The sequence below is a fragment of the Ambystoma mexicanum genome, chromosome 8 (assembly GCF_040938575.1).
Source record: "Ambystoma mexicanum isolate Mex_15411 chromosome 8, UKY_AmexF1_1, whole genome shotgun sequence".
NCBI classification, from domain to species: Eukaryota; Metazoa; Chordata; class Amphibia; order Caudata; family Ambystomatidae; genus Ambystoma; species Ambystoma mexicanum.
Genome location: NC_090929.1, coordinates 1,384,769,739 through 1,384,795,923, shown reverse-complemented (window position 1 = coordinate 1,384,795,923; position 26,185 = coordinate 1,384,769,739). Strand labels below are relative to the sequence as shown.

The window sequence follows — 26,185 nt, the reverse complement described above, 5'->3', positions numbered from 1 at the left end:
AAATTGCAAAGGCAACCCCTGTAGCACTTACATATGTTACATACATTATGTAGCCAGAGAATATCATATTTGATAATACCCCTTAGACCGTGCAAACTATTCAGGCTGAGGTCACTCAGCAAAAGCTTAAGGAAGGGAAACAGGCTGGGAAATATGTAGGTGGTTATTGGCTAGATCTGCAAGATGAGTGAAAATGGAAATTACCACATATGTATTTACATTTAATGTCCTATACTCATGGCCTGTCTCATGTAGGTGCAGAGGAAATGTGTAGTGTTGCTCACTACAGTGTGGAGTAATACTAAGCTAAAGACCAGCCACTGTTGCGTTTTGTAAAACTGTTTTGTATGTACACCCTAGAACATTGGGAAGAGTAAGGGAGCTCCAGAAAGAAATGTTCGCACACCTGAATTTCTTTTGAAGCATTACAGCTAGAGGCTATTAAAATTGCCTCTGTCAAGGAAAAATTATATGTTAGTGATAGTAGGTATGTTTAGCAAATGGGTAGAAGCATTCCCCTGAGAAGACAGTACTGCATTAGGTATTGCTAAAATACTATTTACACTGAGTTGGACTGCCTTAAACTGTTTGGAGCAACAGTAATGTGCTTTTTTGTTGATACTGCAATGGAATTGGTGCACTAAGATGTGGATTGTTTCCTTACAAAGTAGTCAAGGGCCGCCCAGCAAATATATGGGGTGTGCCAAAGGTATTTAGACATGCCTTATCAGCTGTTAATCGACCACTGTAAAAAGTTAGCTAAACGCCTGTCCATTCCCTAACAACTCGGCCAAACTCTTTAAAATCTTCAAGGAGCTGGCCAACCCTGCTGCAGTCTCTACCCTTCCTGTTGCCTCCCAGGCTCTTTGCAATGCCCTTGCCTCTCACTTCATTTAAAAAACCCAGGACATCCTGTCCACCCTCTCCACCCACACCCCTCCTCTTCCCTCTCCATCTGTGCTTGCTGACCTTCCTTTAGCCACCCTCCCACCATCCTTCTCGTCCTTTCCTCTTTTCACTTCTGACGAGGTTGCTAGACAAGTCCGATCTATGAAAGCCTCTTCTAAACAGGTTCATCCCTGTTCCTCTAAAACCATCAAGGACCACATTGACACCCTCGCTCCGGCCCTTGCTGATTTTTCCAACCACTCCTTTGCCTCTGGATCCTTCCCCCTCCCCTCTGAAGCACTCCTTTGTGCATCCTCTTCTCAAGAAACCCACAGCTGATCCTTCTTGTCCAGCTAACTATGGCCCAATTTCCATTACTCCCTTTCTTGGCAAACTCCTGGAAATGTTGGCCATCTCTCAGCTTAACCTTCATTCTAATTCTGTCGACTGTCTCCATGACCACCAGTCTGGCTTCAGAGCTGCCAGAAACACGGAAACTGCTCTCCTGAACATCCGTGAAGATCTGCTCTCCAACCTTGACTCTAACATTCCCTCTGTCCTCATCCTCTTCGATCTCTCTTCTGCCTTCGACACGGTCAACCATACAATCCTGCTCAACCGTCCCCGTGAAAACCTGGGTATCACTGATCAGGCTCCGGCCTGGCTGACCTCTTTCCTCTCAGATCGACCCCCCCAGGTCCAACTTCGGGTCCTTCCTTTCATCTATCTTCCTCTCTACCTGTGGTGTTCCCCAGGGGTCTAACCTCTCGCCCTGGCTTTTCAACCAGTACCTGGCAACTCTCGCCCACTGCATTGCCATTTTCTGCTCAGATTTCCAGTGCTACGCTGACAACACAACTCTTTTTCAGGCTGCCCTCTGCCACCTCCTCTCCCACTCTCATCTCTGATTGCCTAACTGCCATTCAAGATTAGTGTGCCACCAATGATCTTTGTCTGAATGCCAGCAAGACGGAGATCCTCCTCATCAGCACACCTTCACCATCCTTTCCCCTCACTCTCTGGCCGGTCTCCCTTGGCCCTCCTCCTACCCCCACCTGCGAGGCTAAGAACCTCGGGGTCATCTTTGACTCCACCCTTTCCTTCTCCGCCCACATCTCTGAGGTCTCTAAAAAGTCAAATTTCCGACTGCACCTCCTCAGAGGTACTCTGCCTTTCCTCTCCTTCCCCCCAGAAGCTCATGGTATCCCAAGCTCTGGTTCTCTCTAGCTTGGACTATTGTAACAGCCTCTTTCTAAATCTACCTGCCTCTACTCTCCGCCCTCTGCAACTAATCCAGAACAGGACTGCAAGACTTGTCCTTGGCCTCAAGCCCTGGGATCGTATCTCTCTAGCTCTGAAATCTCTCCACTGGCTCCCAGTGGATGCAAGGATTACATTCAAAACCCTCTGCATTGTCCACAAGGCTTTCTGGGGCCTGGGTCCAAAATACCTTCAGCTATCCCTCCGTAAATACCTCCCCTCTTGATCTCTTCGCTCCTCTACCTCCAACTCCCTCAGGGTCAGTCGTTTTTCTAAGAAACGAGCTGGGGGGTAGATCTGTCTTTGGCTAGGGCCTCCCTCTGGAACAGCCTCTCTGCCACTCTAAAACTTGAGAACCATCTCCGGTTCCGGAAGCGCCGCAAGACCTTCCTCTTTTCTTCTGCCTTGGCTCCCCCCCTCCCCTGCTGATCTGTTCTCTCTTGGCACCATGCACCTGGCCACCCTCTGTCCTTTGGGCCCAGGTACCTGCTCATCCTGCCACCCTCCCGCTCTGCCTCCGGGCCACCCCTTGCACTGGGGTCTGTATCTGTACCTATACAGCCCCCCCTTTTTCTTCCTGCACTTATCAGACCTACCCTGTCTGCTGCCTTAAACCTAGCACTTGCAAATTGCTGGCTGCATTACCATTGTTTGTTGCCTTTATTATTTATTTATTGTTATTTATCTGTTTCTCTGCTGCTTTGCACTTTCCACCTCTCCCCCTTCCATGCACTTTTCCCCTACCCCCTCTCCCATGCACTTGCACTTTCTCAATGTCACTGGGCCTAGTAAGATCGCTGTTTTGTTCTCCCCTGTTCCCCTCCCTTGCCTTGTCGCGCTCTGAAACACTTGTGTACGAGCGCGATAGAAATACAATATCAATCAATACAAAAACAAGTTGTTGATTGGTATAGAAATCAGTGTCCCCAATGCCACCCTGTCTCAAACAGGCAACTTCAATATCCGCCACAAATGTTTTACTGTGCAAGATAATGTAATTAGAGATATGCTGGCCATAGATTTAGCAAATTGATCTATTTACTAATCTATTGTAATTCTACAACTATGTTCAAATAAAAAAGGACAGAATGTGAGACTTATGTACAAATATTGTAGGCACTTTGTAGATGAATTAACATAGGTTCTCTAATTAACTGTGCACACGATTTAAAGAGTCCTTAGCTTGCAGAAAACAAAGTCTTTGTTTGGTCAGCAGTTCACGTGTTGTTGTAGGAAGCCTGTGATTTAATGACCTGTCATGAAGGTATAAAGCGGTTTGTTCTCATCATAACTGGAGGAGGCTCAGAAGGAGCAGTTGTGTATCCTGCTGAAGCCGCATAAGGGAAATAAACACTTTCATAGAAACTTTGAAACTCCTTTCTGTGCTGGTGCCTCATTTAAGCTGCTAATTAACACAGGTGGGCATTTCTTGTGAGCCTTGTGTGTGCATGGCCTACACGCCAACACTATCCTGACAATCCGTCTCCGGGCTGAACCTGATGGCATAGCTATTTGAAGACTGTATAAAAGTGCTGAAAGAAGTTGGTGAGAATCATTTTAAGTGGAAGAGGCTCTTGCTTGGTGCTGGGAAAGAGCAGGCAATACAGTTTGTAGGAAAGATGTTCTTGTTGCTGCTTTCCTCCCATAGATTTCTATGGGACACCCTTTGTTGTTTCTTTGTTTTGACTCATGTCCTGACTTTTCGGAGGTAAGCAAAGCTCATTCTGATGGGGAAACCAATTCTTCCATAAGACTATCAAATCAATGTCTCTGTGAATTTCTTGTATTGTTACAATTGCACGTATTGCCCTAAAGTGAAGTGCAGCTGAAATACTTTGTATCCTTACAACCTTTTCTGTAATGGCTGTTTTGGTTACGTTTACAATGTGCCTGGTGGCAGATATTTTCCTACTGTTTTTGCAGTGTACTCGTGCACTTCTGCATTCAAGGCAAATGGCTACTAAAGGTGGCTAGGACCCCAAGATGACCGTGCCATGAGATTTCTTCTTTGGCCATATTGTTCTTTGGCCGTCTTCCTGCTTTCTCAGGCCAGGAAATGCCATATATGGAATGCCCTTTTCTGGGGAAAACTGCTGCATTCGTGGACAAATAGGTGATTTGTGAGAGTTCGGGTGTGAGGGCTGGAACTGTGGTCCCAGTTCACATCCAGGTGCTTGAATGTCTGTTGTGGTCAGTGTCTATCCATGGTTGGATAGCCACTACCTCTTAAATGGTGCACATCCCTTACCATTGGTGTATCTGGGCGAGCTTCCAGTCCTAGTCTTTGCTAAAAGGAGGGATCCTGCTGCCATTCTTCAGATCACCGTTGGAGCCAAGCCCTCTACGAAAAAGAGCAGCCATTTGACCTGAAGATTACCTCTGCAGCTGACCCACATCAAATCCTGTGAAGTACTGATGAAGCCATGCTCCTCTGCCTGATCTCAAGAAGACTGTTGGTGTTTTCAACCCTGGACCGGTATGAACAACCAGTCTTAATCCCTGCTTGAGGATCAATGTCTTATGAGCCTTCGGAAGTGTCCCTGATCCAACCGGTAGACTGACCAGCTCTCTCCTGGGCTTCTTTGTTACAGTTGTTGCCATTCTGAGTGCATCATTGGTACTTAGATCTTCAGCTTGTAAAACGGAATTCCTGATCCTGTATTTTCAGCCTTCTTGCATTAACCGCAGCTGTGCAGGACCTGCTCCTTTTTTCATCCCTGGAAAGCTGCCTGACCGTGATGACTCCCATTGCAATTCGTCTTCACATCCTAGTGGTGTCATGAGCTGGCCTGCACTGCATAAGCCTTAATCCTTTCTTCGTTAGTGTTCAGCTGCAATGTGCCTGAAACCGATTCCGAAGCACTGCCACTTAACAAGACTAAATCCCACGCCTAAATGTTACCTCTATACCCACGACCCTTGAGCCTTCCTCGTCAGGACCAAGCACAGAAGACTGTCCGCAACAGATTCTAGAACCTCAATAGTGGTCTCTGGCGAAATCTAAGTCGGGCAGAGGGGAAATGGGGGAGGAGATGGCAGGGAGGTTAGGTTAGCATACCTGTTCCTTCTCCCCACCCCAATTCTCCATACGGTATCCTGGGCGTAAAGTCCTGTCCCTAAACCGTTCGTTCCTGACCATGGTCGGTTGAGGCCTGGTCAAAGATTCTTTCCTAGGCCTGTCCTAGTCACTAAGATTGAGTTAGTTATCCTACCTCAACTTTATGTATCGTTAGGAATTTCTGATCATAGCCACTGGCATCGTTGTTAGGGCGATGTATCAGCGTTATGCTTGATGCCCTCTCCTATTGAGACCACCAGCACTTTTTTTCTGTAACTTTTTCTTGCTCTCCTGAATGAGGGGAGCTTTTTCCCTTCATTCTTATTTGCTCTAAACATGGGAGTTCTGTTCTTTGTTTTACCTAACTTTATGGAGTCTTGCTTTCCTCTATAGCTCTTAAAGGCATCTGTGTTTCACTTTTGCAGCACACAGCACCCTATGTGCAGTGTTGCTGGGGACCCTTTTTGTTCCCCTTTTTATATTTTCATTTTTTCCTAAGAACTACTGTTCTTAAGCAAAGAGGGATACTTGTATGCTCCCTAAAATGTTTATCTTATTAGAGACTAGCACACCCCACCTTATGTGCAGTGCTAAGGGAATACCTGTTATCCCCCTTCTCGCTGCTATTGTACCTTTTTGGTTACAGTGACAACCCTATAGTTATGACTGGTGGCAGTGGACGTGTTCTACCAACTTCTGTGCAATTGTCCCCTGCACGCTGTATTCACAACCCCGGTTTTGCACAAAAGGGTCACCCATTTTCTAACATGGTAGCTCCTTTCTTTTTTTCCATTTCTTGTGTGGTTGTCCTTTGTTAGCCCTTCTACCTTTCTTGGAGTGGGAGGTCTGAATGTGAGTTTTGCCTTTTGGCAGGAACCCTTTGTGTCCCTGCCTAGGCTCCAGTATGTCTGTGAGGACAGGAAGCAGGGGAGGAGTTAGAAACTCCCCTGTCCTTTGTCTGCTGATGTGCCTGAATTTAACCAGTTCCCACCGGGGGTGGTTGGCTGTCCAAATTGGACAGCCACCCACCCCTTTCTACAAACTGCAGGGAGAGTTTGCAGAGGAATGAATGGGAAATCCTAATAAAAGGTGAGGTCCCTGAGGCAGAAGACAAGTTGACCACTGGAACAGAAGATCCAAAGCAGAAGAAGACCAGAGATGATGGCGGAAACTTCCAGTAACTGCAAAGAGACCACTGCTGTCCTGACCCTGTATTCTAATCGACAGAGGCGCTCCGAAGAGGACGACTCCTGCCCCTTGGCTGGTAGGACCAACTAGCCATAAGATGAGCTGCAGAACGAGCCATCCCGTGATGTGCTGTGACCTTCTAGGTCTGCAAACTGTGAATACCAGGGGACCTCTGACCCAATTGCGGTGCATTGTCTTCGAGAACAAATCCTCCCAGAACTTTGGTGAGCTCCAGTCAGACCTCCCAGAGGCAAGATCCAGCCTCCTCAAAGTTCCCCCTCACCAGAGTACAGGACTGCAGAATCAAGGTGTATCGACTGGGCAGTATCCATTCACTGTTGGAGCTTGTAAAGAGGTGCCAAAACCACAGACCGATGTGAGATTGAAGAATTTCTTGCTCAGGGTACTTTCTTGTGACTGCTGCTGCAACATCCCTTCCAGAGTTTCTCCTTTCATCACCAGACCAAGGAAACAGGAGACAGGGTCCATCGCTGCTGCACAGGAAAGATTCCAGCTGTGTTTTCTTCAATACACCTAAGGTAATGTGGGGCTCAAGGTAGTATTTGCCTCAAGCCGAATTGTCGCTCCTGTGTGACTGGAGTGCGATACCAGCTGTTTGGGTGTTCACCCATACCCTTTTTCAGTATGCAGTCTTTATATCGAATATTTTATAAAGAATGAACATATATTGAATATTTTATAACAAAACATTTTATGGAGAATGCATTTAGTGGTGGGCTAAAGGGTAAAATATTTTTGGGTTTGGGGTGTGTTTTTAGGGGTGGGAAACAGGGGTTTGAGGGGAAACCCCCCCCCCAAAATCAAAGTGCATTTTCCATAAAATCTTTCGTTATAAAATATTCCATATATGTTCATTCTTTATAAAATATTTTGGTATAAAGACATTTAACCCCTTTGCCCAGGCCTAACAGCTTGTGCACCCATAGGGAGTCCTTTACAAGGTCTCTACTAACATTTGTATTTCACCAAAGCAGTCTATTTATGCTGATGCATAAGACTTTGCACCCCTCCTCAACTGACTTTGAAGAACTCTTTAACTAGTTGGGGATAGGACTGCTAAAGCACTAGGATCACTGAACAGTGTTACCAAGTGATAGATTGCTGTTGCTATTGCTGTATAACCCCTTTTCCTTCCAACAGACCAGTCTGAGTGACTTTACAAATTAATGAAACTGTCATTTTACTGTGCTAATGGTTAGTGCAAGCCACTACTATTTAAGGAGTCATCTGGAAAGTGTTGCTTATGTTGTCTATTTATGTTGGTTAGTCTAAAATGTATTTGCTTGCCTATATAAAATAAATGTATTTTTTACTATAACTTCAAGTTTATAATAGTTTCTTTGAGCTAATGCATTGACTGGGTTCATTGTGCTCATCTACAGCTCACATCCTCCTCCTAAGATAATCCTGTCTGCTCTGCCATTCTACCAAACCTTTGGGTAGTACAGAAGAGTTGGGGCCTGTTTACCAAGGGATAGTTTTATTGTTTTACCTTCAGGTAGACATTAGCAAAGCTCCCCTAACAATCGTCCAAATCTCTTAATAAACCTTCCTGTGAAGTATAACTCTAGAACTCATTATCTTAGGGCACAAGGCCACAAACTATTTCAGGGTTGTACTCCTTACATGTTCAGTGAGCTAATTTGCAGTTATTATAAAGAGTTTTTACTACATTCCGTGCATATAAGTACTTGCCTGTCTTTCACTGGTTATTGAAGTATATGCTTTTTCTTCTCCTAAGGGTGAGTGTATATATGTTTTATAGTAAGTGTGTTACAATATTTGAATAGCAGTTTGACTTGCTTTATGTGTATTTTAAAGGCTGAATACATCGTTTTGTGCTTCTGGGATTTTTTAGGTACTTTTGATAGACTGGCGAGAACTGTTTTCTCTGAGTGGAACTTTTGCTTGCTTCAACCATTGGATCCAGACCAACGAAGGACTTTTGGGACAGCCAGAGATACCTTTGTGAAGAAACCAGAGTGCAGGGCACTCAACCAATTTCTTTTAAGTTTTTGCTAAGTGGTAGGGCCAGTTCAGTGGATAGGTTTGGACCAAGGTCTATATTTATTTTGTTGATTATAGACTAGCACCTTAGTTTAATTTTGTTAAGAAGGGAACTATCTTTTGGGAGTGTAGGGTCAGTGAGGTGTTTTCTTTTACTTAAAACTACCGTCAAATATATCCTCTGGTCTGAGTCCTTCTGACTTGCGACAGGGCGCCCACCATTTGTTAGAGGCATCACACTCGCCCCAACCAATATTTGGTAGCTGTCGGAAACCATGGTAATCAATTCCATCTTATGAGTATTTACTCTTGGCCAATTACCGTAAATCTAACTGACCACCTATGTCAGTCAAGTTGTTGTATTCCTGCAGGACTATATAACGTGCCAAGCCTTTTCTAGGTAAATATTAAGATTGTCGCTTGGTAAATACAGAAGTTGTAAGATAAGACAACTGGCTCCATATCCGAACACCTTTATATATTTAACTAATGGCTATAGATGTGGGAAAGATTGACCCACTCCCATGAAGGAGAAAGACAAATGACTGGCCCAGAATCCACAGTGCTACTGTTTATAAAGTCAAGACGGGCTAACTGTGATACTCATGATATGGGGCCAATTGGCTGCTATTAAGCTATAAAAGCATAGCTAAATACATTAAACAAAAGATGTGAAGTTTATCGCTTTACCGTGCAATATTTAGGTAATTCTTTTTCATGCCACTGTAGTTGTCACTCACTGGACTAATGTCTGTCATTAAGCTTCTATTTATAGCTTTAGTGTACCTGTAATCCAGTATTTTTGTTTTCATTTTAGGACTCTTCGACAGTCCACCAGGATCTGATGATGCAAAACTCATTGACATTTTTTACCCTGGAGATCAGCAATCTGTGACTTTTGGAAACAAATCCAGGGTTGGCCTCGGAGGAATGGAAGCAAAGGTAGGGGCAAGTTTATTTTTTTGTTTTTAAATAAGTGCAAAGGAGAGCAAGTGGATCCAATCTGGACTTTCATGTGGTCCTTTGCTGTATGCAGTACATATTGTTCTTTGGGAAGGTTTTTAAATTTGCCAGAGAATAACCCTTCATTGTACAAACCTTTACATCTCCCACAAACGTTCACATCCGTAATTAAATTTGTCAGGTTCCAATTGCTATGCTGCTTTTTTTCTTCTTCAATTTTGTTTTCTATCATAAGTAGTCTGAATACTGTATTATGAAGTCTTGAGTTTCTTTCTAAGTACGTAATTTCAGGTCATTAAGAGGGTGGCAGTTAATACTTTAATTTACAATAAACAAAATATTGGGCATTTTCATTTCATTCTTTCCACCAACTGTGCCATAGGTTAACTTCAATGGGCTTAACCTCTTAAGTGCCATTGAGGTTCCCCCCCAGTGCCAATGGCTTTTTTTAAAAATCGCGGTATTCACCGCCCAAACACACCAACATTTCCCCCCTCATTAACCCCTTAAGTGCCACCAACGAGCCGGCTCGTCGGTGGCAACCTGGAGCGGTTTTTACCGACGAGCCGGCTCGTCGCTGGCATTTAAAGGGTTAAGAAATGTGCTTTTCCTCATTCCCTCATTGACAACCTAGTTGGGATATGCCCGGCATGCTTGGAAGCATTTCTAAAAGTTGTCCTGTCACTTTTTTAATGGGCTCATTGTGCTACGTCCGCTCACAGGCTGAGCATGGGGGTCATTACAAGTGGTGCGGTCCTGAAACATGCCAGTAAATCCGATTACCGCCACTTTTTCCGAATAGTATTATGACGAGCAATACCGGTAATGACTGTGAAAAAAGCGTACACTGTGCTACCGTTGGTGATGGCACAGTGAACGTAAACTACCGGATCCGCTGTAAGACGTGCCGTAAACACTGGCACATCGGTAGCAAGGTGACATCACGACAGTGTTTTTTCCGGAAACACTGGCACAAAAATGCTGGTACTATTGGTAAAACTGTGCCGGAAACATGGCAACCGCAGAGCAGATGGTAACCAGGCCCAGGTGGGGAAGGACAGGTGACTGCTGAAAAGGACCATACCCAACACAACCATACTGCCACTCGTAGTAGCAATGGACCTGGAGGTGCTGCATGAAGGTGTGCAGCTGTATGACAGGAGCTGCATCATTGGCAACAGGATGACAGGCAGTGGAGGAGGATGAGAATGATGAACAATGCAATGCAAGTGGCGACCTGGAGGCGTGCACCCCGCACAAGGGCAACACCCTGGGCCCTGACTGATGGGCAGAGAGACCATCCTGGAACTGATGGAGCTCATCCAGGACGACATCCAAAGCAGCATAGGTATCTAGACAGCCATGGCCCCCTGATGAAGGTGGCGTCAGTGCTGCACTTCCTTGCCACAGGCACATTTCAGCACTCCGAGAGCTGCATGGCATCTCGCAGCCTGCATTTTAAACATTGCTGGTTCAGGTCTTGGATGTCCTCCTGCGCCATGTGTCCCAGCCCATTGCCCTTCCAACCACACAGGCACAGGTCACCAAGGGCCGTTCCCATGAACAAATGTGTTGGGATCAGTGGACTGCACACATCGAGCTTGTGGCTCCCCACGCCACACACACACACGCCATGGGTGGGGGTTGTCTGGTATCAATGCATGTCCCACAGCCAGCATGCCAATTCAGGGACACAATCGGCATGCACAAGTGGGTGGCCACAACTGACATCTACCACTTGTGTCAACATATGAACACGCCATCACAATCCGAGCACAGATGGACAGTCTCATGCATTACACTACAGGTACCGGAATGCATCACAGCCATGCCACAATACCCAGCATATCTCAACACAGACCCTCCCACCCTCATCAACCCATCCATGGGTGACGGATCCCGCACACGCAGCATGTCCAACATGGTCTGTCACAGGGTGCAGCATGGCGAATGAGGGCCCGCCAGTGCAGATGCATGCATCACACCCACATATCCATAGATGCAAGCACTGTCGTGTCATTTGAATGCAATAGCCCCTCTTGTGTCCCATCCATTACAGGTGATTCTGGTTATCCATTACTGCCGTGGCTGATGACCCCTTGTGAGAGATCACCAGACTCATCAGAAAATTGCCTACAATCGTGCACATATCCGAACCCGGACGACCATCGAGCAGACCTTTGTACTGTTGAAGGCATGCTTTCGGGGCCTTTACCGTTCGGGGGGAGGGGTGGGGGCACTCATGTACAGGCCAGGGAAGGTAGGGAAGATGGTCCTTGCCTGTGCAATGTGCATCAGGTGGAACATACCCCTGCCCCTGCATATGGACCTGCCTCCAGCGGATACTGAAGACGATGGAGATGGGGATGCAGCGGAAGACGTGCAACAACACCAACACCGGGACGTCGGGCATAGACGTGCAGCCCGCCATGATCTCATTGAGAACTTCTTTTGACCACCCTACTCCTACGTCCCGTCCCCTTTCCTCCATACTGTATGGGCGTCCCTCGCTAGGGACAGGAAACAACCTTTTTCACCAGAAAAAAAATTGTCTTACCCTTTAAATTTAGATGCGCCGCCCCGGTAGCATGCGCTCCCCTGACTCCACCCACCGGCGCCACTCCTTAGTCCTCTTTTCCGCATCGATGGGAGCAGACCGATTTTCACCAGAGCTCTTGGGTGAGTACTTGAGCCTCATAATTCCATGCGCACTTCCCCGGGATATTTTGTATTTCTTTTTTTTTCCCCATAGTCAGTTCTTCAGAGTTAAAAGTACTGTCCTTTGGTGCCACGCTCCTCCCCAGCACATGACGACGGTGGGATTCAGCAGGTGTCTGGCCTGCGAGGGTTCCTTCCCCACGTTGGATCCACACACGCTCTGCCTCCGGTTGGGATGGCTGCTCGGCATGCAACGCGCTTAGCTCGCGTTTGTTGAACTGCTTGGCCAGGTGGAGGGAGCTGTTCTGAAGATCACCACTGGAGTACCTCAAGAAGTAAGTGAGGAGGAATATCAGGCCAAAGGTTAGTGCCCTGTTCTCCTCTACACCCCGCAAGGGCAACACAATCTCCCCGAGGGGCTCTGCTCTGATACCAGGCTCTATACAGAGGGGGTGGGAGGGTCACCCAAGACATGCTTCCTCCTGTACCGCTTCAACCTCCTGTCTCGGGCCAAGGCCCTGGTACCCGTGCAGGCCCAGGTTCCCGCACCACCCCAGGTGCATATAGTCACGGCGGCTTTGCCATTGGCCCAGCCCCGCCACAGGCACTGCCCATCAGCACGCCACAGCTGCCGTCAGCACCTGACCCGCAGGACATTGCGAGGGACAGACAATGAGGACACTTTCTCCTCAACTAGAGCCTTGCATGAGAGACTGGCGGGCTTCGCTGAGTAATCTGGGATACCACAGCCGCAGGTTGAACTGGAGGCGGGGGCCTTGGCAGAAGTGCTGACCTTCGGTTCAACCACAAGAACCGGCATCCCTTTGCAGAAGGATGTCGCCTTGGCCAAGAAAGGCTGGGTAAAGCCACATTCCACACAACCTATGAATAATCGCCTAGATGCCAATTATATGCAGGCAGGGGGGATGCCCTCATGCTGTCTGTGCACCCTCAGCCTTATTCCTCAGTTATAGTGGCGGCCCCTATATTCTAAGCCACAAGCCTCCACCTGCCCCTACATCAGCCCTCATAGGAAAGGAAGAAAAGCTCCCAGAGGCATATTGGAAGATCTATTCGAACGCTGCACTCCACCTGCGACAAGCCAATGCCAATGCTGATGCCATGCTTGCCGCAGTAAACACAACACTTTGGCAGGAGATAGCAGACGCTTCGGGCACAGTCGGGCAAGATTCAAGGCAAGTCTGGCTGAGGAAAAGATAGTGACCCAGGAGGTCATGCAGTAGACAGTGGCACATAGACACTGAAGACGAGGAGCTTGATAAAAAGAAAAACCGCTCCCAAATGTAAAAGTCTGCTGTCATTTTTAACTAATTCTGCGCCCAAGACCTATAGCCAGTCACCCATGCTCTGACAGAGGTCGTACTTTCGGTGGCTTCAGGGGTTTCCAGGAGCGCTGCTCTAGGCAGCCAGAGAGGTCGCCCAACCAGCACAGACGCAAGCTGCGCAAATAGTCGCACAAGGGGTTCTTCCAGTCCCCCTCCCAGGCAGCAGCTTCAGAAGGAAAGAAACAGTGATGTGCCATCTAGATCCACAGTTCTCCTGTGGGGGAGGGTTGTCCTTCACATTCACGCCTGGTGAGCAAGATTTGCAGACCCATGGATTCTCTGTGGTTTCCTCAGGCTTCCGCCTGCCTATACCTCCATCTCCCATCGGCTCCTCCCACCCACCCCACTTCCACAGATGGAGACAGCAACTCTACTGGCGGAGGTCCACTCGCTCCTAACTCACAACCAGGCATGGGTTCCTGTATTTGTGACATACATAAAAAGAACCAGGCTGGCCTGAGAGTTATACTGGACCTATCAACCTTGAACCCTTTCCTTACCCCTTGGAAAATTTCAAGATGGTTATGCCAGCACTGATACCCGGGCTACTGAGCATGACCCTCCTCGTGATACATGGCTTCTCCCCTCCACCCCCCCCTGACGAATTTCAGGATAGGATGTGCGCTTGCAGTTTCTGCTTGGCTTTCTTGGGGATAGACACTGGGAGGGTCTGGCAGTGGTACAGTAGTCTGGGCACTAGGTTCATTTTAACTGCCGTTATCTTCCCCCTCCAGAATATCTGCTGCTTTTGCCAGCGGGATAGCTCCGCCTGTAATTCCTTGAATAGGGCCGGGAAGTTCGTCTTGTAGGTCCGCTCTGTTTCTGGGGAGCCGAATGCCCAGGTAGTCGAGGTGCGTTCTGGCCCATGGGATGGGGAAGCTGGCTGCCAGGGAGTCCACCATGGCCCTGGGAATATTGACACCCAGAGCTGTCTATTTCGAGAGGTTGATGATGAAACGATGAAACCTGATGCTACCTTGAAGCTGTCCAGTTCCTCCCACAGGGCTCTGAACGAGGTTTCTGGATGAGTCAACGTCAGCAGCACATTGTCCGCATATAAGGCGACTTTGTAGGTTTCGTCCTTGACCACAAGGCCATGGACCAGCGGGTTCCGGTGAATTCTAGCGGCAAAAGGTTCCATGGATAGCGCAAAGATGAGAGGAGACAGGTGGCAGCCCTGCCGAGTGACTCTGGTTATCATGATCCTGGGAGAATTGCCGCCATTTATCCTGAGCTTTGTGGTGGGGTGCTGGTCATTTGCCAGAGTCCATTTCCGAAATTTCGGCCCGACTCCCAAGTGCCTCAGTGTTTCTTCCATGTAGCCCCAGTCGAGCATATCGAAGGCTTTGTGTGCGTCGAGTGACCGGATCGCCATGCCCTCTACTGATCTATTTGCTGATGTTTAGGGTGCGTCTCGTGTTGTTGAAGGTGCTGTGGCCTGGGATGAATCCTGTTTGGTCCGGGTGGATCAAGTCCGGCAGGATACCAGCGAGACTGCGTGCCAGGATTTTTTAGAAGGTTTTCACATCCACATTCAACAATGCAATGGGTCTGTATGACGAGCAAAGTTCTGGGTCTTTTCCTGCTTTCAGTAACAGGATTGTGAGAGTCCTCCATCGAAGGGGTGGTGCGGTCCGATACCAGGAAGGTGTTGTAGAGGGATGCCAGATTGGGGGGGGGGGTCCAGGGCATGGGCGTATTTTGTTTTGTAAAAAGCAGCCGGGAAACCATCGGGGTCCGGGGCCGTGTTTTTCATAGTGGATCACCTTGGTCACCTCCTCAGCGGAGATTGGGAGCTCCAGTGAGTCCAGCTGCGGCGGCGGCCTTTGGATGGATCAGAGATAACAGATGTGCAATTCCTTATCCGTGGGATCCCCGACATTACACTTCTGTGATGTTCGGTCATGATGGTCAGTTTCCCAGCCTCTGTGTAGCAGGACTTGCCCTCCCGGTCCCGTAGCACTAGAATGTTGTTCCTGGAGTGCAGCTTCTTGAGTTTGTGCACTAATAGACCGTTGGCCTTGTTACTGTTGAGATAACCATCGGCAGAGCGATCATTGGATCTCACCTCGACTATTGTAACCCGCTCCTTCTAGGCACGTCAGCAAAGAACATCAGGAAACTACAAACAGTGCAAAACAATGCCCTCAGAGCAGCAGCAGGCGTCTCCAGACGAGAGCATATCTCATCCTCAAGGAAATCAGTCCACTGGCTTCCCGTTAAGGAATGTATCCTCTTTAAATCTCTGGCACTGACCCATAAATGCCTCCATGATATGACACCACAGTACCTCTCTGAGATTCTCTGCACCCCCCTCGAACAGACCCACTCGTTCCAGTTACTCCAACCGCCGTCTCAAGCTTCCCTGTGCTAGCAGCCACCAACTGGAACCTACTCCCTCCCCCCCACCCCCTCCCCAACAACCACAATCAGAAGCATCGAATCCCACACTGCCTTCAAAAAAGCAATCAAAACTAAACTGTTTGTATAACCTCACCCGGGTTCTCACTGTCAGGCGTTTGCTAACTGTAACCTTGGCATTGCCTTTTACCGTTTGTACCTCACTTTAGGCACTTGCTACCTGTAACCCCAGCAGTGCCGCCTACTTCTTGTAACTAAGTCACTTTCTTGAAACAGCGCCGTGATGCCTCCGGGCTGCTAGGCGCTTTACAGATATAAAAAAATAATAATAGTACTGCTTTGTGTACATTAAGGCTCAGCCCGTTTGATCTGCCAGGTGCATCTCGAGGGCAGCTTTTGCTCTTCTGAGGTCTCCCCACCCTTTCACCGACTGCCGACTTTTATAGGTTGCTTCTTTACCCTCCACCTCTGCTTCTAATTCGGAGAGTCAGAGTTGGTGTCTGCGTTTGTGTGCCGCTGTGCACTCGATAGCTATACCCCGGATCACTGGCTTCATCGCATCCCACACCATTGCCTCAGAAGACTCCCTTGCTGTGTTTTCCGCAAAGTAGTTTGTGAGGGCTTCCGACAGCGCCGGCTTGATGCCAGTCCTGCAACTTCCATAACCTCTGTGGCGGCGCTGGCAGGCCTACAGTTTGTAATCGGGCTATTACTGGTGCGTGGTCGGAGATCACTCTCAGGCCGATGTGAATGTCCTCAATGCATGAAAACTGTGTGCTGGACATCAGAAGCAGGTGTATCCTCGAACCCCCTATGGATGTGCGTGAAGGTGTAATCTCGGGCGCTGTCATTCGCAATTCTCCTCGTGTCGATTGTTGCGGTTTCCATCAGGAACTCAGCGAGTCCCAGGGCGTGTGCAAAGTCCGATCTGGTGGGCGGTAGAGTCTTGTCAACGCTGGGATCCAGAGTGAGGTTGAAATCTCCTCCGATCAAGCGCTTCCCTACGGCGAATGAGGTTATTATCGGGATGATCTTGTGTAGAAAGTGTTCTTGGGCTTCGTTCGGACAATAGATTGCTGCGATAGTGATTGGAAGTTCCATCAGGTGACCTTTGAGTAGTAGGTATCTGCCCCCAGGGTCTCGCTTCACTGTGACATTCGTTAGGGTTACTGCTCGGCTAAGTAAGATAGTGACTCTGCCTTTCTACAGACCCGAGGAGGCGCAGTACCTCTTGGGGTAGTGTCAGAAGTTGATTCGATTTTCATTGGATGGCAGCAGGTGGGTTTCTTGCAGACACACTATGTCCGCGGAGAGCTGGGATAGATGGTGCTCCACGGATTTTCGTTTTTTGGGTGAGTTTAGGCCTTGGACATTCCATGTGATCATGGTGAGATCCTTAGAATCGTTGGTCATCTTGATAGGCTGTGGTTGTAGCTTTCAGAGGTGGCCTTGCCCTGCCTGGCGCTGTAGAGCCACAATATGCGTTGGTTGGTTTGTTCCCTCTGATGTGGCTTGGTTCCCTGTTCGTTCCCCCCCTGGACCCCCCCCCCCCCCCGCCCCCCCAAGAAATTAAAAAATGTGGTCATCCGGGCCCACCTTCGACCAACGGGGCCTCCGGCTGGGCCAATGCAGCCAAAATGCTGGAGGTGGTTAAGCCTCCTCTGAGCGTTGAACCTCGGCACCTGATGGGTTCATTTTTTCATAGCCGAGGCTTGAGAAGTTTGGGCCCGGCCAAGGGTCACTGTGCCTGATGACCCGGTGTTTCTACTTGCCCCCGTGCTGTCAGTCAATGCCAGGCCGCTTGCCCTTTGAAGGGGGTCCTCTGATCCTGTGGCGTAGTTTTTCCACTCGGGAGCAGGGCTGTGTGGGATCTTGTTGAGCTTCTTTCCTGGATGGCGAGTTTCCGTCGGGGGCCTCGTCCCCCTCCCCGGGGCTTAGGAATATCTCGGCTTTCGTTTAGATTATGTATATGAAGGACAGGGGTGTGGGGTACCCCAGCGGTAGGGTATTCCATTGTCCCTCAGCCTCTCGGTGATCGGTTTTAAAGCCATTCTTTTCGCCAGTGTGACCGCTGCCAAGTCCTGATATAGGACGATGGAGGCATCCCTGAAGAGTATGCGGGGGGAGCTTCTCGCCTCTTGCATTATTTCTTCTTTGACTTTAAAATAGTGCAGTCTCGCTAGGACGTCCGGCGGGGTGGTTGAGTTCGGTCTTGTCCTTGTTCTTTGTACTCTGTCAAGCATCAGGGGGAGTCATCTGGTAAGGTCAGGATAAAGCGGAAGAGTTCGCTGACGTACCGCTCCAGTTCCAGATTCGGAATGGCTGAAGGGATCCCTCTCAAACGAATATTGTTGCGTCGGGAGCGATTCTCCGCCGCGTCCTGCTTGAGCTCCAGGGTTTCACACCTGGCCTCTAGTGCTGCAAGTCTGTTTGCGCCCCTGTCGATTTCGTAGCTGTGTTCAGAGGGCTATTTCTACCTCTGCTGTTCTCCCCTCCATTTCCCCCAGGCGATTGTCCAGGCCTGTGATTTTGCTCTTTACCTCTTCCGTACCATTCTGGTGCACCTTCGTGAGGGCCTAGAGGAGGTCCTGGAGGTCTGACTTTGTTACTGTCTGTATCGCGGGTCCTGGACCTGGTGCCATGCTAGCGACCCCCGATGCTGCTTCAGTCACTTCAGGGCGCTCCCCTCTTCTGGGCCTCTCTGCTGCTGGGGTTGGCAGTAGCGACGCAATGTCTGTTTGGACATTTTCAGGTTTTTGGCCATTGTTAGCGGGGTGCTTATCTTTTGGTCCAATGAGATGGAAGTCGTCCTTGCCGCTGGGGCCAAGGGTGGTCCGGCAGGTCCGGCTCATACTAACGTAGGAGGCTTCTGACTCTGGGCCTGTGCTCTCCCTGATTTATTGTTTAGGCCTAGTAGCTTGTCCCTCATGAGGGAAGCGTTGCTGCGGGAGGGGTCTGCAGCCCCCCCAGGAGGACCAGGGTTGGTGGTCTCTAGGGGCTTCCGTTCGCTTCTCTGGTTTCTGGCTTAAGTTGTTTGCTCGCTCGCGAGACCTTGAGGGCATCGTGGAGGCCCTTTGTAGATGGGGGGGGACGGCGGGGTGCGCGGCGGGGGCAGTCAAATGCTCTGCGCTGTAGGGTTTGGGCTGAGCTGCTATGCTGGGCCACCAGAGATGGCCTGAGGTGCTGAACCTGTCAGTCCAAGGTGTTTGAGGTTTATTGGTCCCCGTTTGGAAAGCTTGCTGGGTTTCCGGTCTGGGTGTGAGTGCGGGTTGGCTCGCTGTCAGGCTTTTGGGGGGTGGAGTGCCGATCCCTTGCTTTGAGGGTTGGGGGATCCGGTCAGGGCCTTGGCCCCCACGTGGCAGGCGTGGATGTGGGGGGGTCTTCCCTACTGGCGGAAGAGGGCCGTTCTGTAGTGTCCAAGGCTGTCCGGAATCCGTTCCCTTGTCCTCTACTTTGCATCCTTGTGGGAGCCTGAATAGACTATGGGGCGGCCTAGCGGGACTGCCCCTCAGCAGCCCGCCTCTCCCTCAAGGTTGAAGCTGTGCTTGGCCTCCAAGACCCTCCCGGCGAGGCTGTTGCTGGGCTTCAGGCCTTACCGACTCCGCAGGTCAGCCGGGGGAGGGGCAGACCACAGCGGCCCAATTTGACGGTTCCCTCAACGCTGTGAGGTGGCTTTGGAGGGCCCCCGGGCTGGAGCACCCCGCCTGGAGGAGATGTCTGTAGGGGGTGCTGGATCCTTGCCTCCTTCGCTGGGAGGGCACAGTGCCAGGGCCCACCGAGGCGACCATGGGGGGCTGGAGGACCTGCCGCGTAGATCTGGCCGACCCCACCCTCAGCAGGCGGGGGCGGCGGCCGAGTTGAGTGAAGCCGAGAGTCGCTGGTCCATGTGAATATTCTCTATCTGCAGGCATTGGGCGGGGTCCTCTGCTGTGCTGGGCTCCCTCACGAGGGTGGTTGCGCAGTGAGTCCCCCTGAATGCGCCGTGCTCGTCCCCGGAGTGATCAGGGCTGCCAGTGAGCCGCGCTCTGCCACAGGTCCGATGTTGCAGGTGCATTGTCACTCCCCCCGGATTACCAGGTGTTGCATCTTCCTCGGCCCCAGGGGGAGGCTGCCCATGCTGGGATGTTGGGGTGAGGTCCGCTGGTGGATCCCTGGGCACTAACCCGCGGCCAGTCGGGGCCCCCTGCAGGGTGGACGCTGCTTTGCTTTGTGGGGGGCGGCGTGATTGGGGGTCTCCCCTGTTGTCGCACCGAGATGAGCCGCCGGAGCACAGAGCTGGGGCTATTCAGGCCGGGCCCCATGCAGTGCGGTCTCGAGAGCACTCCGTCAGACTAGGACCATGTGGGCGCTCCCCGGAGTGGGGTGGAGGATGTCCAACCATGCCGCTTCCCCATCTTGCTGTCTTATTGCACGACCTGAGCGGCTCCTCCACCGGCTCAAGAATCTCTGCACTCCTGGATCGCAGGAGGACCACCGTTGGAGATATGTGTGCCTCGGACCTTCAGTTAACACTTGGTCCACTTTTCCTGTGCTGAAGGGCTGGTACACTGGAGCATGCTTGCTGGCTGCGTGGCACCAGCCGGGAGCTCTCACTGAGCCACTCAGACCACCATGGCGTCCAAGCCACGCCCCCTAACGTTAAGGTTTTTGAGAGCAAGAAGGTCAGTCTCTTGTGCTGATACAAAGCTCACCTCTGCCTTAGTCACCTGATATTGGGTAGACAAATGTTGAGGGCCTTGGACTAGAGCGTCTCTTGTATCGGGCAACCTATTAATTCTTGATGTGGCAAAGATGGTGTTTCAGACTGTAGCCCTCTCTTTGACAAACAGTTTTTCAGGCATGTGAATTCTTGCAGTTGATCAGATCTCTTACAGTTGTGGATGGCTTGGTACTGGAAGTTCCACTCTAGTGGATTAGGCACATTCGGGAGTCTAGTTTACCTCCCAGGATTATGGTAAAAAAAACATTGATGGTGTTCGTTTGGTCTGTTGACTTCCTAGGACAAGCCTTCTGCTGGCAGTGCCTAGCTTGAAGTTTAAGAAGGCTTTAGAACCTTTGACGTTCATAACGGAGCCTTCTTTTACTTCAGTTTGAGGTTTTATTAAACACACTTAGGCCATTGGCCTTTGGTGCATCGGCGTTACAAATGTCAGTACATAAAATCATACCAATAGTTCTTATACCATTTGGCTCATTTTTACACAGGACCATTTCTATAATACTAGGGCAAGAGTACTAAAAACTAAATCTGAAATGCATATTTTATCTAAACGTTAAAATGGAAAATACTTTCATGATTAAAATATAAAAATTTGACAAAAGGGATAACACAAGTCAAATAAAGACTGCCTCACATGAAACAAATCTGGGCAGCTAGGAGGTGCCAACCTTAATTATGACGTTGGAATCCGGTACTGCAATGGTCAAAATATTACAGATTCAGAAAATAGTGAATCTCGCTTTGGCCACATCCCACAAGAATAGTCTGTTGCTGGAGGAGCACCATTCATCACTCTGTAACCAGCCCATGTCACACTTTCTGACGTAACCACCCTGCAACTATATTGGAAGCGCTTCACTTCATTCTCTGCTGGTTGGGTTCTCTACAATGATAATAATGTTTCTTTTGTCTTATTTTGCTGTTGGCAATCAGTGGAATGTGTGTTTTTCCTTTAACAAGGGTCTCTTAATGTGTGACTTTTGCTTCGGGCTAGCAAAACTAGCTTGACTTGAGGGGGAGTTCAGAGCCACAGTGGATGGCTTAATGGAATTGGCAGTGGAGCTGATTAAGGAGATGGGTTTGGTCGTGCATGCTCACTCTGCTCTTTCTCTGCAGTTAGAATAGTTTGACACTGTCCACTGATTTCTGAGAAACCTGATTTTGTCCCTGTTTGGCCGTCTCAAACCATTGACAGAACTCCATTAGGCTGGCAGACCGATTGAGATTTTTTTATAATGGCCTCTTTTAAAGGTTGCCACCCTGTAGGAACTACAGCGTGTTTCAGATCATAATCTGTCACCCGTCCCCAAACTTGATGTAACTTGGTGGAGGTGAGACATGTGCGTTTGCGATGGAATTTAGGTATTTTAAGGATATTCTCTGTAGCTTATACCGCTTGTTTTGAGACTCCACCAACAATTGACTTTGAGGGCTTTTGCAGAGTATTTCCTTCCCGTTGTTTCTGTTGCAGATATGATGGCTGAAATACCAACTGGAACTTCAGTTGTTGAAGATATCTTTTTGTTTCACGGGACGCACGTTTTTTTCCACATTTCAGGTTCACTTTCCTGTAGAGCTTAGTATTTCCACTTTCGCTTTGGGCCTGGCTGGGTTTCAAATAAAGGGTTGGGTGTGAGTTCATAGGAGCTAAAACCGGTTCTAGTCTCTTGTGCCATACTGCAGCCTTTGGACCTTTTGTTGGGGATAATTCTCAGAAATGTGACAATTCCCTTCTGCCTTCGAGACCCCCAGCTCTTTTTCTGTACTTTAGGGCTTTTAATTTTTATCCTGGAGAGAGGGAGACTTTTTTTCCCCACTCTCTCGCATTTTACTTTGATTTGAACAGTTTTTTTTGGTCTGACAAACTCCATAGGCATCTTTTTATATTGTGACGCACAGCACCTTCAGTGCAGTGGCACATGGAAGTCTTGCAGATTTTCCAAAGGTTTAAATATGTTCTCTTGATTAAACTACTGTTTCCAAGAGCAGTAAAGTGAAATTGACTTTACTTACCTTTTTTGTAACTTTATAGACCCAGCCCACACGATCTTAGATTGCTGGAGGGGTTACTTAGTATCCCCTTTGTCTACTTTCTCATGTAACCTATTGTGTTACCCTTTCTACAATTAATGGCTGTTGGCAGTGTTTTACCTTTTACTGCCATTGTGTATTTTTACCGCAGGCTGCATTTCTTGTTGTAAAGATCCTTCTTGAGATTTACTCTGCGCGCCAAACCAAGTTTGGTCCTCAGGCTCCAACGTGTCTGGCAGGGCAGGAAGCGAGGGAGGTTCCTGAAACTCCCTGTGCTTAGTCTCCTTGTTTACAGGAATGCACACAAAGGTGATTGGCTGGCTGGCTGGCTGGCTGGCTGGCTGGCTGTCTGTCCTTGGAGGACAGCCACCCTTCTGTGGGTGACAACTAGGCTGCGAATTAATGGGATAAACTTTCATAAAAGGCAAGGTCTTCTGCATGGATGGCAGAGTCGACCACTGGACGAAGGAATCCGAAGTAGAACTTGGAAGAGAAGCTTGCTGCAACTCCTGGACCATTGGTTTGGCCGGTGAAGCCCTGCTGCAGTGCTGAAGCTCTGAATTCACCTCGACTAGAGAAGCCCTGCAAAGGACGACTTCTCCCCTTGGGTTGGTGGGACCAATCGACCCCCAAGACAAACTCATCTCGAAATCCTCTTGTTGCTGGCTGTACTTTCATTGCTGCTGCAGACGCCGAGTGCCAGGGAGAGGAACACCAGAATCGAGTGCATTGTTTTTAAGCCGAACCCGAGCTCCAGGAAGATTTTCCGGACTCCCTAGAAGCAGGGCTGACCAAGCCTGAGCCACCTCAACAGAGTGCCGGACCTCAGAAGCAAGGAAAGCCCACAAGGTGTCAAAACACTGCATTGGTGCTATTCGCGAGAAGCTGAAACCTCGAAGTGCCGCTGAACTGAACTTTGCCCATTGCTGCTGCCGACCTTCGAATCGTAGTGCAGGAGTCCCCAGACATCCTCCCTCTTGTCCCCATGACTGAGGCCCAGGCACAGGATCTACCATACTACAACAGGGACACAAGCCAGTTGGAACCAATTTCTTCAGACCCAAGGTACTTTGAACTAAGGGGTACTTACCTCTTGTTGTGAAGTTTGCTTGCTCTCAGTTGCATTTACTGCCTTTAGTAGAGTTGCCTGCAGTTCTGCCTTTCACAAGCCTCCCAGCTTGTGACCCAACAGTGATTTATTTTTCGACAGAAACTCTCTAACATTGTTCAAGACATTTTCTTACCTTCAAGAAGAACTTCAGCTCCCCACACTTTGCTCAATTAACCTTGGCTGTCCTGGCTCCCTGATAGACTCTTCTAACCTCTGACTTTGAGTTTTGATCTGTCCCTCCAAAAAGTAATACTTTGTTTACTTGTATAGCTGGGAAAGGGTTAATCTACATTGCATTCGGGGGTTCAAAAGTGCTCACTTGTTTGAGAAACCTGTTGGCCATTGTTTCCTTCCCTAACCTTTTCCTTTTTGACACCAAACTTAGTATTTCTTTAAATGTACCAGTGATATATCCATTTCCACAGTGTCCTAGCTATTGAAGTCACTTCAGGGTGTAGGAAGTGTCTGTGTGCCATCCCAAAAGGGTATCAACTGATTTATTGAAACTGAGTGTGTATTTTGAAGAATATTTAAGTGTTACATATTTGCTCCCTTCTAAAGAAGGCTTATTCAACTGACTGTTAAATTAATAAATAATTATTTAATCACCAAACCTTGAGTATAAGTGGTATTTGGATACATGTCACTGTGAATCTCTGTCACAACCCTACAGCTCACATTGACCCCTCTTGCGATAAGCATGGCTGCTCAGTCACTACCAGCTTGTGTAGTACAGACTTATACCAAAGGTTGGGTTACCTGTTGCCAAGAGGACAAGACTGGTGGAGTCTCCCACAGGGTTACTGAATACAATCTTGCCTAACCTGTATTTCTTATATAGACTTGCCCACGTCCTCCCTATCTGCTATTTTCAGTTTGCTCAATCTGTCTTCTTACCCTCCACGCCAGAACTTCTGAGAGCCGACTCTCACTTGGTGAGGAAGAAATAAGGGAGGGGATAGGTGAGGTTCTGGGCTCTGATTGGGAGCTTCACACTACATGGGAAAGTTGTGGGTGATTTCCATGCATCAGTAAGTCCGTAACCTTAGGCTGAAACAGAGACTTTGCTTCTGTAGGCACTTTAAGATACCTCAGCATTGACCATCTTGCTCATTTAGTCCCATATTTTCATGTCTGGTTTAACGCATGCAGACTTGTCTCTAGGTTGATGAGACTTTGTGAAAGGCATCTTCTTGAATGGAGTACAATGATACAGAGGCCCAAAAAAAACATTAATAGTTAGGAAAATTGCAGTGGAAAATGTTTTGCACAGCAACCCAATGGGTAAAATGCAAAACTAGAATGGCAAAAGTGGAAAGGAAAGCTGAAGCACAGAAAAAAGGCCCCTTAATGCATGAATCGGCTTCATGATCATAGCCTTTGAGAATTCGGCCATGAAGTAAGTGGCATGCCATCTGCCTAGAGTGCAGTGTACCTTCAGTGCTCCATCACTGTCTCTAGCTCCCATGTGGCCACTCGCACACTCTTCCAGCTACCAAGTGGCTGGAGAGACTGTGTTGCCCGCAGACACCTGACGTGAGGCGGGAAAGAGGTCTGCAGGAGTCCCACACCAGACTGATGGGTGCGCTGTCCCTTTGCTGGCAGCCAAAAAACCTACATGTGAGCATGTTCAGGGAGGTGGAACCTAGCACCTCGACAAACTGCTACTACGCACACTCCACAGCCGCTTCCATAGGATTGAGCCTTATGTTGAGTGAGTCTGCCTCAGTTTGATCTTCTCAGGATAGGAACATTAGAAAGGAACAGGGTACGAAGGGAGGCACAAAAAGCTCTTCTAAGGCTTCATAAAAATGTCTCCCCTCCTACCTCTCATCTCTTCGTTCTGATTGGTGATGGAGCTTACTACAGTTGACAAATCCTCCTTACAGAGGGATGGATCATGTTTCGTCATGCCTATAGGGCTCGGATTTTGACACGGTTCAGTGCTTGTTGTTAATGCAGTGACACTTGTTTGGTACTGTGGTATGAATTATTGCAACCATGCCTCCTCGGTTTTCACCTAGATTTTACATCCTGGAATTTAAAATGCTTGTGTCCCTCATCAGACTTCTGAGCATGTCCTTTCATCACTTCGCCTTCACAGATGGAGAATATACCAATTGACGATATTCCACGCAGCGAGGGTTACAAATAGTGTTACAGGCTATTGGGGTGGATTTCTAAAATCAACTTAGGGGTGATTTTAGGAGGCCAATCTATTATAGTTAACTGGAAAGACGCTGAAGTCTAGCCAAACCAATCAAGGCAGGTCACACAGAGGCAAGGCTTAGACTTGGGGTGGAGGGTGTTGAGAGTGGTCTAGGCCTTCAATGACACACACAGAACTCCAATAATTCCAGTTTGGTGAACAATAGGCCTTTACAAAATACACTAAGCAATGAAATCCCTAGGTAAATATTTTCACACTACTACTATAAAATTCTTATATACATTCACTCATGTGAGAAGATAGAAAAGCATTTGTTAACACCATTGCAATGCAGGTAAGTAATCAAATGGATAAAACTCAATATACACAGTGCCAGTGGGTGTGTGATTCACAGTTGCAAAAA

General features: G+C 48.6%; 1 protein-coding gene across 2 annotated transcripts in view; it reads left to right on the top strand.

Moving 5' to 3' along the window:
• The window catches only part of ALDH18A1 (aldehyde dehydrogenase 18 family member A1), a 1,219,662-nt gene that overhangs the window by 490,883 nt on the left and 702,594 nt on the right, over positions 1-26,185 (top strand). For both annotated transcript variants that reach the window (XM_069611512.1, XM_069611511.1), the window contains exon 8: positions 9,240-9,364. In XM_069611512.1, the coding sequence (XP_069467613.1) occupies positions 9,240-9,364 (125 nt within the window). The remainder of the gene's footprint in view (positions 1-9,239; positions 9,365-26,185) is intronic.